The sequence below is a fragment of the Colossoma macropomum genome, unplaced genomic scaffold, assembly GCF_904425465.1.
Source record: "Colossoma macropomum unplaced genomic scaffold, Colossoma_macropomum, whole genome shotgun sequence".
Lineage (NCBI taxonomy): Eukaryota > Metazoa > Chordata > Actinopteri > Characiformes > Serrasalmidae > Colossoma > Colossoma macropomum.
In genome coordinates this window covers 15,560,438-15,572,735 of record NW_023494795.1, presented here as the reverse complement: position 1 = coordinate 15,572,735, position 12,298 = coordinate 15,560,438, and the positions used below count along the sequence as shown (strand labels likewise).

General features: G+C 41.8%; 1 protein-coding gene across 1 annotated transcript; it reads right to left on the bottom strand.

The window, feature by feature from the left end:
• Nucleotides 1-477: 477 nt before the first annotated feature.
• igfbp1a (insulin-like growth factor binding protein 1a) lies at nucleotides 478-3,601 on the bottom strand. The gene is made up of 4 exons (XM_036581612.1): nucleotides 3,093-3,601; nucleotides 2,544-2,686; nucleotides 1,996-2,124; nucleotides 478-1,680 (listed from the first exon to the last, which is right to left on the bottom strand). The coding sequence occupies exons 1-4, from the start codon at nucleotides 3,469-3,471 to the stop codon at nucleotides 1,555-1,557; spliced, it is 777 nt and encodes a 258-aa protein (XP_036437505.1). The 5' UTR covers nucleotides 3,472-3,601; the 3' UTR covers nucleotides 478-1,554.
• Between the last annotated feature and the right edge of the window lie 8,697 nt (nucleotides 3,602-12,298).

The following is a 12,298-nucleotide window of genomic DNA, read 5'->3' as shown; positions in this document are numbered from 1 at the left end:
GGGGGTGGTGCCGGAGAGGCGGCTCACTTGGGCAAGGGGAGGAGGGGGGCATTCCTGTGCCCGACCAGTACAAACACAGAGCAGGTCAAAGACACTGCAGAAAGCGGAGCCTGGTTCCCCCAAATACCGAGCTAAAGTTAGTGTGCAGCTCCATTTGAGATTACCACGATAAGGACACATGCACACACAAATGGAGCTGCCCTCCGGCAATTTTAAAAATAGACAAGACAGAACATAATCATGATTTGGCAAGGTACATTATGAGAGAGAGAGAGAGAGAGAGAGAGAGAGAGAGAGAGAGAGAGAGAGAGCATATTTGTGGTTTATGCTGTCTGAGGTTTCACATTATGCACTTTATTGGCCTTGTGTTTTGCAAATTGAGTTTCATGCTTTGTTTCATATTTCGCCGCAGCTGAACTATATATGTTTATTTCACTGCTTGCTTTGTGTCACCAATAATGAAGACTGAGATCTGTATTAAATATCATTTTTCCACAATTTATTGCAATTACAATTTATTAAAAAGGCATATTTATATATACACACACTGATCAATTGCTTTGGAGCAGCAGAATCCCACCTCCTCACAGTGGATAAGTGTAGAAACTGCACCATTAAAACAAGGAACTAACCACAGCATTTACTCAATGTACAACCATCTCACTTTGATCGCGTTCACACAGACAGTTCCAAAAAGTGATTCACACACAATCACCCAACCTCAAGTGGTCCTAAGTTCATGGATAAAACAGCAACATTGGCTAAAACAAAAGGCTCTCCAAAACACATACAACAAATCTTCAAAAAACAGAGGTAGGAACAGGCAGTTACCCGTTTCAGAAGCTGTGAAGACCAATACCCATCATGCACTGCTGTATTAAGTACAGAATCATGAATGCTTTAGTCCTGATAGCATAGCCTACCAACTTCTGCAAAGTCATAAGACGATTAAGATAATAAGTGTTTATGTAAATATGTGTCTTCTGTTGTTATACCTTATATACTATATAAAAAGTATAGCAACGGAAAACAACGTATGGAAAGACGTCGGCAGTGACAAAGTGGTTTGGTCATGCAGTGCTTTTTTTTCCATTTAGATTTCCTCCAACAGACTGTTGGAAAGATAAGACAACTGACACTGTTAATAAACACTGAACATACAAATTTTTACATCATACAAAAATAATAATAACAATAATAAGGCATAAGGAATAAATATTCTTATCAAAAAAATTAATATGTATACATTCAGTTTAAATAAATACTCATGGATGCTTTATGTAAATATAAACATATTCATAATCCTTTCAGAAAAAAAATAGATTTTCTTTTTCTCTTTTTTTTCTGGTGGATTTAGTGAACTAGTATTCACCAATTAAAAAACAGTGTACCTGAATCAAAAAACACCATGTAGGCTACAATAAATAAATAAAAAGTATAAAAAGAAATCAGTGGCATTATGTTAATGTTCTGCATATGCATGGGAGGAAATGTAGTCCGTCAGGCGAGAGCGAGTTCCTCAGGGCCCTCATGTATGTATGGATGTGTGTGTGATCAGTGATTGAATTCCTGGGGGCATTCGCCATCCATGGGCAGCTCGCTTGATCCCAGAATCTTTTTTCCGTTCCACGGTGACACACACCAGCACTTCCCCCTCTGACCATCCAGAGTCGATTCGCACTGCAAAGGGACAAAGGAAGTGGGGTTATAAAGGCCTTCAGTTACAGACACACACAGTCTTGATGTACAGTGCAATATGACAAGAATTGACATCAGCCTAGAGTAACTAGCCGAAAGCAAACAAGAACAATGTTCTCTATTCAAATGTGTACATCATTTCTGTATGGATATGTAAAAATGATGTTGACATATTTTATTAGTGTGGAAGTGATGTAGACATTTGAGGCCACTAAATTCAATTAATCAGTGTCCAGTTTGCCCTTTACAGGGTGTCGAACACTCACATCTTTTTCCCAAACTGTGCTGTTTGCTCACCTGTTTGGCTTTGTATAAGCCGTGCTTATCACAGTTGGGCAGGTAGAATCTGGTCAGCTTCTCTTCCAGCTTCTGTTGGGATTTAGCAATCTTCTCAAGTGCTCTTTGCAGTTCCACATGGCAGGGACCCTGGGAAGGAAAAAAAGAAAAGGAAAAAAGAAACATTAGATGATCACTGTTCATTGATTTCCTGCACAGAGTCACACTAGGCCTGCTATTGTTACCTGTAGGGAACCTATGAAGAGCCTGGCTGGGTGCACTGCAATCTGGATTGTATGTACACTAACATGACCTACAAACACTATCCGTCTATGTCTGTGTCATGCATTTCTGAAGCATCCCCAATGAATCAGCTAAGCCCCTCTAAGACATTACAGGTCTTACATCCTTGACTCGCTGTTAGGTGAAGGCAAAAAAAAGTATTCTCTTGCCCTCTAGTGGTTTGAAATGTTACCCACAGGTAATAATAGACGCCTCTGGTTTCATTTAGCCCACATTAACGTCTTAAAATAGCCCAGTTTTGTCGCGTTTGTGTGAACTCCGCCCACCTGCTCCACAAGTTTCCTGCGGAAAGCGTTCACTTTGGACTTCATGCTGTCTTGAGCGCCGGACACCAGCCGTGGGTCCAGGGGCTTCCCGTGAGGGGACACGAAGAGAGTCGAGGCGGGTTCAGGCTCGAGCTCGGGCACATCTGAAAGAGAAGAGCGCAGAGTTTACATGTAAGCTCACACGAACCAGCCGCGTTTGTCCACGCAAACACGTTTGTACTAGATATGTACTAGATTCAAACGTGTACATCATTCCCACAGGGATACGATCTGCCATATGAACACAGTGAGTAGGAATGATGTGGGAATGCAGCACTCGTTTGAATCAAGTCAATTCAACGCATCGCTTCCTATGGACACTGCGAGCCAACCGCTGATGAAATCTCGCACAAGATTACAGCGTGCGGTCTACGTCACACGCACACCCACAGCGTCCCCTTTCGTGCGATAGAAAGATGAAAGAAAGACGTGCAACAGAAAACGTTAACGAAACTCGTAAGTGTGTGTGTGTGTGTGTGTGCGTGCGTGTGCGTGTGTGCGCGCGCGTACCTGGCGTTCTCTGATTCTGCTCGTGCTCGTACTCGCCGGGATCAGAGCACACGGCCTGGCCCCTCGTGAGCGCGTGCAGCGGTCGCGGCTCTCCGGGCCTGGGCAGGCAGCGCAGCCCCGAGCCGCACGGCGCGGTGTAGATGCCGCAGGAGTCCCCGCGGCCGAGCGCGCACGCCATGCAACAGCCGCAGCCTGGCTCGCGCAGCACCTCCTTGCAGCTCGGGTCCACCGGCGGACACTCATCCAGGCGCTCCTGGGAGCACGGCGCGCAGCGGATGGGCTCCTGCGCCGCAAGCGGGGAGGCGCGCAGCCCCGGCGACAGCACGAGCGCACCCAGGGCCGCCACGCACAGGAAGAACTTGACGGGCGCTCCGGTCATTCCAGAAAAAAAGGACAGTGACGAGGAATAGATATAAATAGCTCTATAAATAAATAAATAAGAGCGAGCTGAGTGTGGAGCGCAGCGCGGCTCGCCTTGCGTTGTCCGGTGAGAGCGACTAACTGCCGCTCTGTCGCGCGCCCGCCGTATTTATAGGCGCGCGCAGCAGCCGGCGCGTTAATGTTTGACTGCGCGGCGGGATGAATGATTTCCGAAAAGAAGGAGTGGGGGATCCCGCTCGGCGCTGATTGGAGAGCAGAGCGCGCTCATTTTAATACGACACGCAAAAACACACACACACGTCGGAACACAGAGTGCCGGAGATCAGCGCGAGGTTTACTCCGGTTATGAGCTCAGGGTTAAGAGAGTCCTCTCTCACCACGAGCTGCTCTCCAATGACTCTGTGACTAGAGTTCAGTTACACAGCAGTAGACCTGCATATACCCAGCGGTAGACCTGCATATACCCAGCAGTAGACCTGCATATACCCAGCGGTAGACCTGTATATACACAGCGGTAGACCTGTATATACACAGCGGTGGACGTATTTAAGACATATTTATTCATGTATCATTGTGGAAAAGCGTCATGATCAGCGGTATGTTCCAGTTCAGTGCTGGTGCTGGTGTTGCTGGATACTCGAGATTTACTCTGAACTCCACTCAGCACTGCGTCCTCCACTGAGACCTGGAAGTGATCACCACGTGTTTGTGTGCTATTGTAGCTGAAAGATGACACTCTTTTGTCACTTGCAGTATAAGTCGGCGCTCCTGCTGCTTTGGTTGTAAATCCACTTTACACTCACGAGTGTAAACCTGACTTTCCGGGTTCTTTAGTAAAGGCAATGGTTCTATTTAGAACCATGAGCCATATATAGAATAATTTGCATGCTTAAAGCATTCTTTACATGGTGAAATGGTTCTTCAGACTGATGGAGAGTGTGTTGTATATGGTAGCACCAAACGGGTCCTGCTGTTTTTACGATGTCAAGCCTTGTAACAATAGAAGAATTTTGGTATTATTTAGAACCATTTTCAAAAAGGGTGTATATACAACCATACACATTCTCCATCAATCTGCAGAACCATTTCACTATGCAGAGAACCATTTTAGCATGTAAATGGTTCTATGTAGAGCTCATAGTCCTAAAAAGAACCATTGCCCATAGGAATCATTAAAAACCATTTTAAAGACTGAATAAGGTGGAATTTCATCACAGTTCGAACCATGTTTACAGAACTGCACTCATATCACAACGAATCAGACTGTTTTCCATTAAAGGGTTTACATGGGGAAATGGTTCTTAAAACTGATGGACAGTGTGTTGTATATGGTTCTATATAGCACCAAAAAAGATTCGATGTCAAGCTTGTAACAACAGAACCCATTTTGCTGCTGTTTAGAACCGTTTTAGAAAAGGATCTATGTAGAACCATATACAACACATTCTACATTAATGTGAAGAACCATTTCACCATGCAGGGAACGATTTAAGCAAATGGCTGTATATAGAGCTCGCAGTTCTAAATAGAACCATTCCCTTTACTTAAGAACCATTGAAGAGCCATCTTTTTAAAGAGAGTAAAGCAGTCTGGTGTGATGTGAGTATGCAGTTCTGTAAACGTGGTTCCAAGTTCCACCTTACACACTCTTAAGATGCTTCTTCAAGGGTTGTTTAGTAAAGGCAATAGTTCTATTTAGAACCATTGCCTTCTATTTAGAACCATTGCCTTTACTAAAGAACTCTTGAAGAAACATCTTGGTGGAATTAGGAGCCACGCTTACAGAACTGCTCACTCATATCAGTTCAGCCTGTTTTGTATAAGCCTCAGTCCGCTATAGGCGACCCTCATTCAGCACAATGAAAAAAAAATGGTGTTTTGGGTTCAAACGTGTCAGGTGTGTCAGGTGGTTACAGATGAAGAAAACGTTACATCAGCACAAGCGGAGCTTTTCAGTTTACTTAGTTTTGGCACGAATTATGCTGATCAAAAACATTTCATTCATGTGCAACCACTTGACACATTTGCATCATGCGCATGACGCAAAGGAGCCAAACGGTTGCGCAGTAATACAATGTAAACGTCCAGTGAATCAGATCACTGTACATGTGAATGCAGTGCGCCAATGCAGTGCGCCAATTCAGCGCTGGGTCCCTCGCTGTAGGTTCAGAGGGGGGAAGTGAAAGTGATCATCACGAGTTTATGTGCCGTCTATATTTAGCATCCGTGTTCATTAAAGATTATCTGCGGACCAGCCTTTGTCTGCTGGGCTGCCCCGCTGAGCTCATCACTGCGTTCTGTTTTCTTTTCTCATTACTGAAGCGCGAACTGTTGATCGTCTGTCTTGGGACATGCTAAACAATGGCTTTCATTCACTAAAATGTTTCCCCCCCTTTTTTGGAAAAACTCTTATACAACCCCCTCTCATTCACCTCTCTCCCTCTCTCTCTCTCTCTCTCTCTCTCTCTCTCTCTCTCTCTCTCTCTCTCTCTCTCTGCCTGGCCTGACTCCTCAGCTTTTGTCTCGCTCTCCCGTAATGAACCCCGGCATCCGTGAGCGCGAGCGCGCGCGCGCCCCTGTGGCACCGTGCCCTGGCGCTGGGGTACGTGACCCTGCGCGCGGACGAACGGAGTGGTGGACAGAGGGAGGGATGGAGGAGATGGATGCTGCTTTTGGAAGAACTATTGTGATTGCCCCATTCTGTAGGGGGTGGGTGGAGAGGTAATAATAGCCGCGCGACATGACGGCTCACACGTATCCTTCACTTCGCGCGCGCACAAGCCAGCCTCCTTTTCTCTTTTCGCGGGCGCGCGCACGCGGCCTTTTGTCTTGTCTCGTTTGGCTGCGAAGGGCGACGCAGCGGTTGTTGTAATAAAGCTTCGGAAGACGTTCGAGCTGACGGGGCTTTAAACAACCAAGGGGTATTCCAATCGCCCTCGCGGTTCCCTGCAAAGTATACACTGCGCAGGCTAGTCAGACGTGTTCAGGGTGATTCCAAAGCTTAGGGAGTGACAAGGTGTCGCTAGAAGGGAACGTGAGACTGCACAGGGAGTAGTGGACAAAGGAGGATACGGGAAAGTTTGCCCATTAGTCATTCAGTATCTCCTGAAACTGTGTGTTTGATTATGAGGCTGAAGGTATTCATCAACTTAATCCTCAGCCCGGGCTCAAGTGTATAGGGATATAACTGTGCTGCTGAGGGACCCTGTGGAATGGAATGCAGCTCCAGAGTGTTGGTTTGTTTCAGCGCGAGGGTGCTCAAGCGCTGGCACGTGACGGACGTGGATGCTTGCTGGGCGCCCTGCGCAAGACGGGATAAGGCAGCCAGGTTTTCGCACTGTGTGCTGAAAAAAGTAGAGCTGTGAATGGATTCAGATGTGTCAGTCGGTTGCATATGAATAAAGTTTTCACCGACTGTGACATCAACATCATTATCGCCAAAAGAAGTAAAATTAAAGGCATTAAATGCGTTGAGGTATTCACAAACAACCATTTAATACTTTTAAATCATGTGAATTCCAAGCACCTTTATCAAAGGGAAATTCCTCAGATTTTTCAAAGTCTTTGCATAATTCCACTGTTGAGATGTAAACAAAAGTCATTCAGAGTGGTTTGGTGTAAAATGGTTCATTGTAGTGAATCTTGTACAGTCAGAACTGGTCACAGTGGTGGTGATGGGAACCAGGGGTTGCAATGTCTACACCACAAATATATTATATATATATATACATACATCATCTAAACCGCTTATCCTTCTGGGTCGTGGTGGGGTGCTGGAGCCTATCCCAGCTGTCATTGGGTGGAAGGCAGGATACACCCTGGACAGGTCGCCAGTCCATCGCAGTGCAGACAGACACAGTCACACACACCTAGGGGCAATTTAGCATGTCCAATTGGCCTGACTGCATGTTTTCGGACTGTGGGAGGAAACCCATGCAGACACGGGGAGAACATGCAAACTCCACACAGAAATGACCCTGGTCGCCCGGCCGGGAATAGAACCCAGGCCATTCTTGCTGTGAGGCAACAGCGCTACCCACTGCGCCACCGTGCATATATATATATATATATTAGAATATCCTGTATGTATGTATGTATCCCTCCACCATGGATGCATTTTAAAAAATTGCCTACATTGTAGCACAAAAGCTTATTGCAAAATGTCCATAAAACATTGTCTCAGACAACAGGCAGAGAACCTGTAAGTACAATCTTAAAAAAGATTGTTCTTTAAGGGTGCTTTAGTAAAGAAAACGGTTCTATGAAGAACCGTTAACACTCAAAGAACCCTTTGCGTGACTAAAGGGTTCTTTGCATCATTAAAAGGGTTCTTCAGAATGTGCTGTAGATGGTTCTATATAGAAGCTTTTAGAAAAGTGTTCTGTATAAGCACGCAAAAGTGTTGTTCTATTGTTACGGTGCCAAGCTTGTAACAATAGAAGAACCCTTTTGAAAAAGGTTCTATATAGAACCATCTACAGCACATTCTCCATCAATCTGAAGAATGCAAAATGCAAAGAACCCTTTAATCATGCAAAGGGTTCTTTGAGTGTTCATGGTTCTTTATGTAACCTTTTTCTTTACTAAAGAACCCTTGAAGAACCGTCTTTTCTAAGAGTGTATTTAATGTAATAGCTTTCTGTGAGGTAACTTTTAGAGCCATTAAACTCTTCAGATCTCTGGTTCCTATCATCACCACTGCGAGGATGACTTGGAAGCATTTGATGTCAAATTACTAACTTTACATTTTAATGATTTTCTTGTATGTGTAATATAAAAATCAGTGTAATTCCACTTTAAGTGAACTGGGGCTGCTCTATGACAATCCATTTCAAAGCAAACAGCTTTTTTTTTATTGTCAGCTACAGTCACAGCATATCTGTTGTTTTTGTTCATTCAAAATCATTGAATTGTGTAGTAGCAAGTCAAGGGGACTGCAACATGCTTAGAATTTGCATGACACAAGTGTGTCAGTGGGTTACGCATGAATAAAACATGTCAGTGTACTTAATTCTGGCAAGAACTATGTTGATTTAACCCCTTAAATGGCCAGGGCGCACCAGCAGGCCCAAGCTTTTATTACACGCTTCTATAACCTAAGAATAGCTCAGTCAGTTTTCATTGAAGTCCCTGCAGGTACTGAATAATAGGCCTTAGCATGTAATAAACCTGGGATTTTAAGGGGTTAACATGTTTTATTTATGTGCAACTGACTGACATGTTATAATCATGTTTATTCCATGCACCATTTTTTCAGTTGTTGAACACATTTTACTATTCATTCACGGGAAGTCAATTCAAATGAGTGTGTTGAATATTTAAACCTCTGTGGTCAAACCACACCTGCTTTGTCATGAAACCCATTTGGCAAAAATCAAATTTATCCATTTGCCTTAGCCCAAATGGAGTAGATCAGCTAAGACATGTGAAGTGTGCTTCTTTAGTGTTGCACTGGAAAGTAGCTAAGACATAAAAAAAGCACGTTTCCCATTGATATAGCATTATACAAACTGCATATCTAAATCGTCACACACTTGCCGTAAACCACACTGTTAAAAAAATGGTAGGAAAAAAATGGGGAAAAGTTTAGCAGCAAAACAACAAAAATTGTTAATTAACAGTAAAAGTATTTTTTTAATGATGGTAAATATCTGTAAAATTACAGTATCAATTTCTTAGACAAACTTTACTGTAATTTAATAGTTTCACTTGCTCATGTAGTTATTCTGAAATACAGTGCTTTTTCTGTAATAATGACAGTAACAACCATTTGAATAAAGCAAATGTGTATGAAATTAAGGTGATAATTTTTTTTTGTGAATGTACATTTTATTTCTGTGAATGAACAACAACAGTGTGAAAAAAACAGTATATGGTGTATGTAAGGTTTGGGTTATTTACATGCATTTAATTTTTTTCCCAAAAAACAAGTACTGGCCATTAAATGTTACAGTACTTTTGACAGTGATACTTAGTGAAAATACTCGACATGCACTGTAATATATATAAGCACTCTAATGACTCTTGTCATGGTCTCATATTACATGGAAAGCTTAAAGTGATCTTATCTTTCAATAGCTCACACACTCTAGTGTCATATTTTAAATGCACCCCTTTTCAATTGCAATAATGACACTTACCTTAAGGTGGTCTATAACGTTTTTGTTTTGTGGGAGGCATAAGAGCAACACAGTTCATCCTTGCACATACACACAGAAACGCAAACATACTGAAACAGAAATATAGAGGTTGGCTTGCAGTGAGCTACTCTGCTTCTATGTTTCAGGTACAGGTGCAAATCACTGGAGGAACATTTCCTCCCTCCAATTTCAGAAATTATACATTTCCTTTACCAGCTACCTACCAGCTTCTGCTACAGCAAGCTCACAATAATGTTATATTTCACAGCAGTGTTGCAAGTTTTATCAACTACAACATGAACAGAACATAACACTGACCAGGTCATGAAATAGCTAACACTCTTTTCCAACAGTATTCAGAGACAGGATTTCACAGCAAGAAATATCTTACCTGAAAAATCTTAACATGCAGCTCTGTCTGCACTGCACTGACATAACATTTGAAAACTCATAAGAGTGCAAGCAGAAATAGGCCTTATCACAGAAGTGATATCAGAAAAACAAAAACTACTTTGGAGCAAATTAAAAGGTTTCTGTATTAAAAATCACAATGTAAAGACTTGTGTGGCACATGCCATATCTGGCTTTCAGTGTAAACAAAATAAAGTTTGTATGTATGTGTGTATTTGGAGTATTTTACAACAGCTTCAAGTGTGTGTCAGCCAAACAGAGTTTAGAACCAGACCGATCTGCCCCTACTAGCACTTACTGCAGACTGTGGGAAGGTGGAGCCAGAAGACTCAGGCTTAAAAAGCAGCTTAAAAGGATAATGAATCTAGCAGGTGTTTCACTAAAGGTGTTAAACATAACATAGTTAAACACCCTTATTTTGATGCCTTTTTCCTTTGGGCCCTGATAGCTTGTTTATACAACCCATTCTTGACTACTACTAGTGATTTTATCTATACAACATATTTTTAAATTGCTAAGAGGAAAACTGTGTGAATGTTATTTCCTTATAAATCTATCACTTTAAGATTAAACCAAGCCCAGATCAAACAATTAAGCTGGCTCTGCTGCTGGTGGCGCTGCTGTAGACCACAATAGTGGAGATCAGTCCAGCCAATCCACACACTTATTTGACTGACATGCCACACAGTACGAAAGTGTCAGGAGTGTTTGCATATATCTGAGTTTATTGCTGCTGACGTTGGATGTGATCACTAAAACCATTAAATTGTTCGCACCACATTTCCAAGGCTGCACTATAAAGTATACACTCCTAGCCAAAGCCCTACTAATCAATTAGCACTCAGTCTCAGTCTAGTATGCATACATTAATTTCAAAATAATCATATTATCTGCAAATAACTATATGTTATAAGTGATTCCTGCAAAAATGCACACAAATGCAAAAAAAAAGATACACATAAATTGTTCTCAGCAGCCTGACCTAATAATCAGCCCCTTATCACAGACATACACATCACTTGCATTTTGCCCTGCTCTGTGGCAGAGCTGTTGTGTTGTAAACATAGTTTTGCCAGTGTCTAGATATTGTTTTAATCTTTTAAAATGGGTCAGGGACAGAGCATGCAGTTATTACATTTACACTGCACTGCCAAAAGTATAAACAAAGTAAATGAAGTAAATGAAGAATTAAATCTTTGTTGGTTTGCACTAATTTAAAGACTACCCAGGGCCGTAACTAGGATCAAAATTTTAGTGAGGTCTGCTTTGCAAAAAAGTGACCTACATCACACAATGACAAAACTAATCGCTAAACACAGAAAAACTAAAATCAGTTCCTCCTTTCATTTTTTTAACCAAATCATTGCTTTTTTACCCATCCATAATTGTTGTGTACTGTTTCCTTTCCTATCCCTCTAGTCTTCCGTAAACTGCTATTACTGTTCCATAAACTCTAGTTACCCTGTTTAATTTATTGAATTAACCATCTACCTGTTCATTTTCAGCTGAAAGTGCATGCTTGAACCATATTTCATTTAAACTGTATATTTTTAAGTTATATTGACTCATAAACAATGTGTTAACTCTAGGATTTTATCTTACTGTTCTGTTTTCAAATATTTACCTTATGCACCTTTCCCTTGAGAAAAACTTATTTAAGGTACACTGTTGGATCTGAAAACCATTGTTGTACCATTGAGAGTCCATTTATATTGTTTGTACCATGATGAATGAAAAATGTACCTGCACTGTGCCTTTTCTCTGACAGTGTACATATACTAAATTAATTAAAAGTTATATTGATTAATTTCGTTTAACTCTCCCTGTTTCTATGTTTCAGTGCCTGTCTTTTCTGCTTTCTTCCATCTCGGTCCTCACAGATTACTGAAAAAGCGTACATTAAAAATACTTCATGAAAGTCTGTTTCTACCAAACCGCAGCTAACAGGAAGGAGGGAACTCATACAGTTAGCCAGTTAGACATAATATAGCCACAGATACCTGCTGATTTCTGGGTTATATTACATGATATTGTGCCATCAATTTGCTAGCTAATAGTGAACTTTCTCATGCTTTTGTATCATTGTTCTTCAGTAAAATGATTGTATATAGAATCATGAACATTTATAGAACCCCTGAAGAACCATCATCATCAAGTGTGTATGTTATGAGTAACACAGTGCAACTACCATTAATGAACTACCATTAATTTTTTATCTAATGTCTCTAATATTGCCAACTACAGAGCCTGTAGCCTAAACTGAGCAGCTATTGA

Bases quoted from the DNA above. Each gene is read 5' to 3' on its own strand.
- igfbp1a (XM_036581612.1), bottom strand. From the start codon at position 3,471: ATGACCGGAGCGCCCGTCAAGTTCTTCCTGTGCGTGGCGGCCCTGGGT. The intron at 2,687-3,092 runs GTACGCGCGCGC...CTTCTCTTTCAG, and splicing joins GCAGAATCAGAGAACGCCAG to ATGTGCCCGAGCTCGAGCCT. The intron at 1,681-1,995 runs GTGAGCAAACAG...GTCCCTTTGCAG, and splicing joins GCTTATACAAAGCCAAACAG to TGCGAATCGACTCTGGATGG.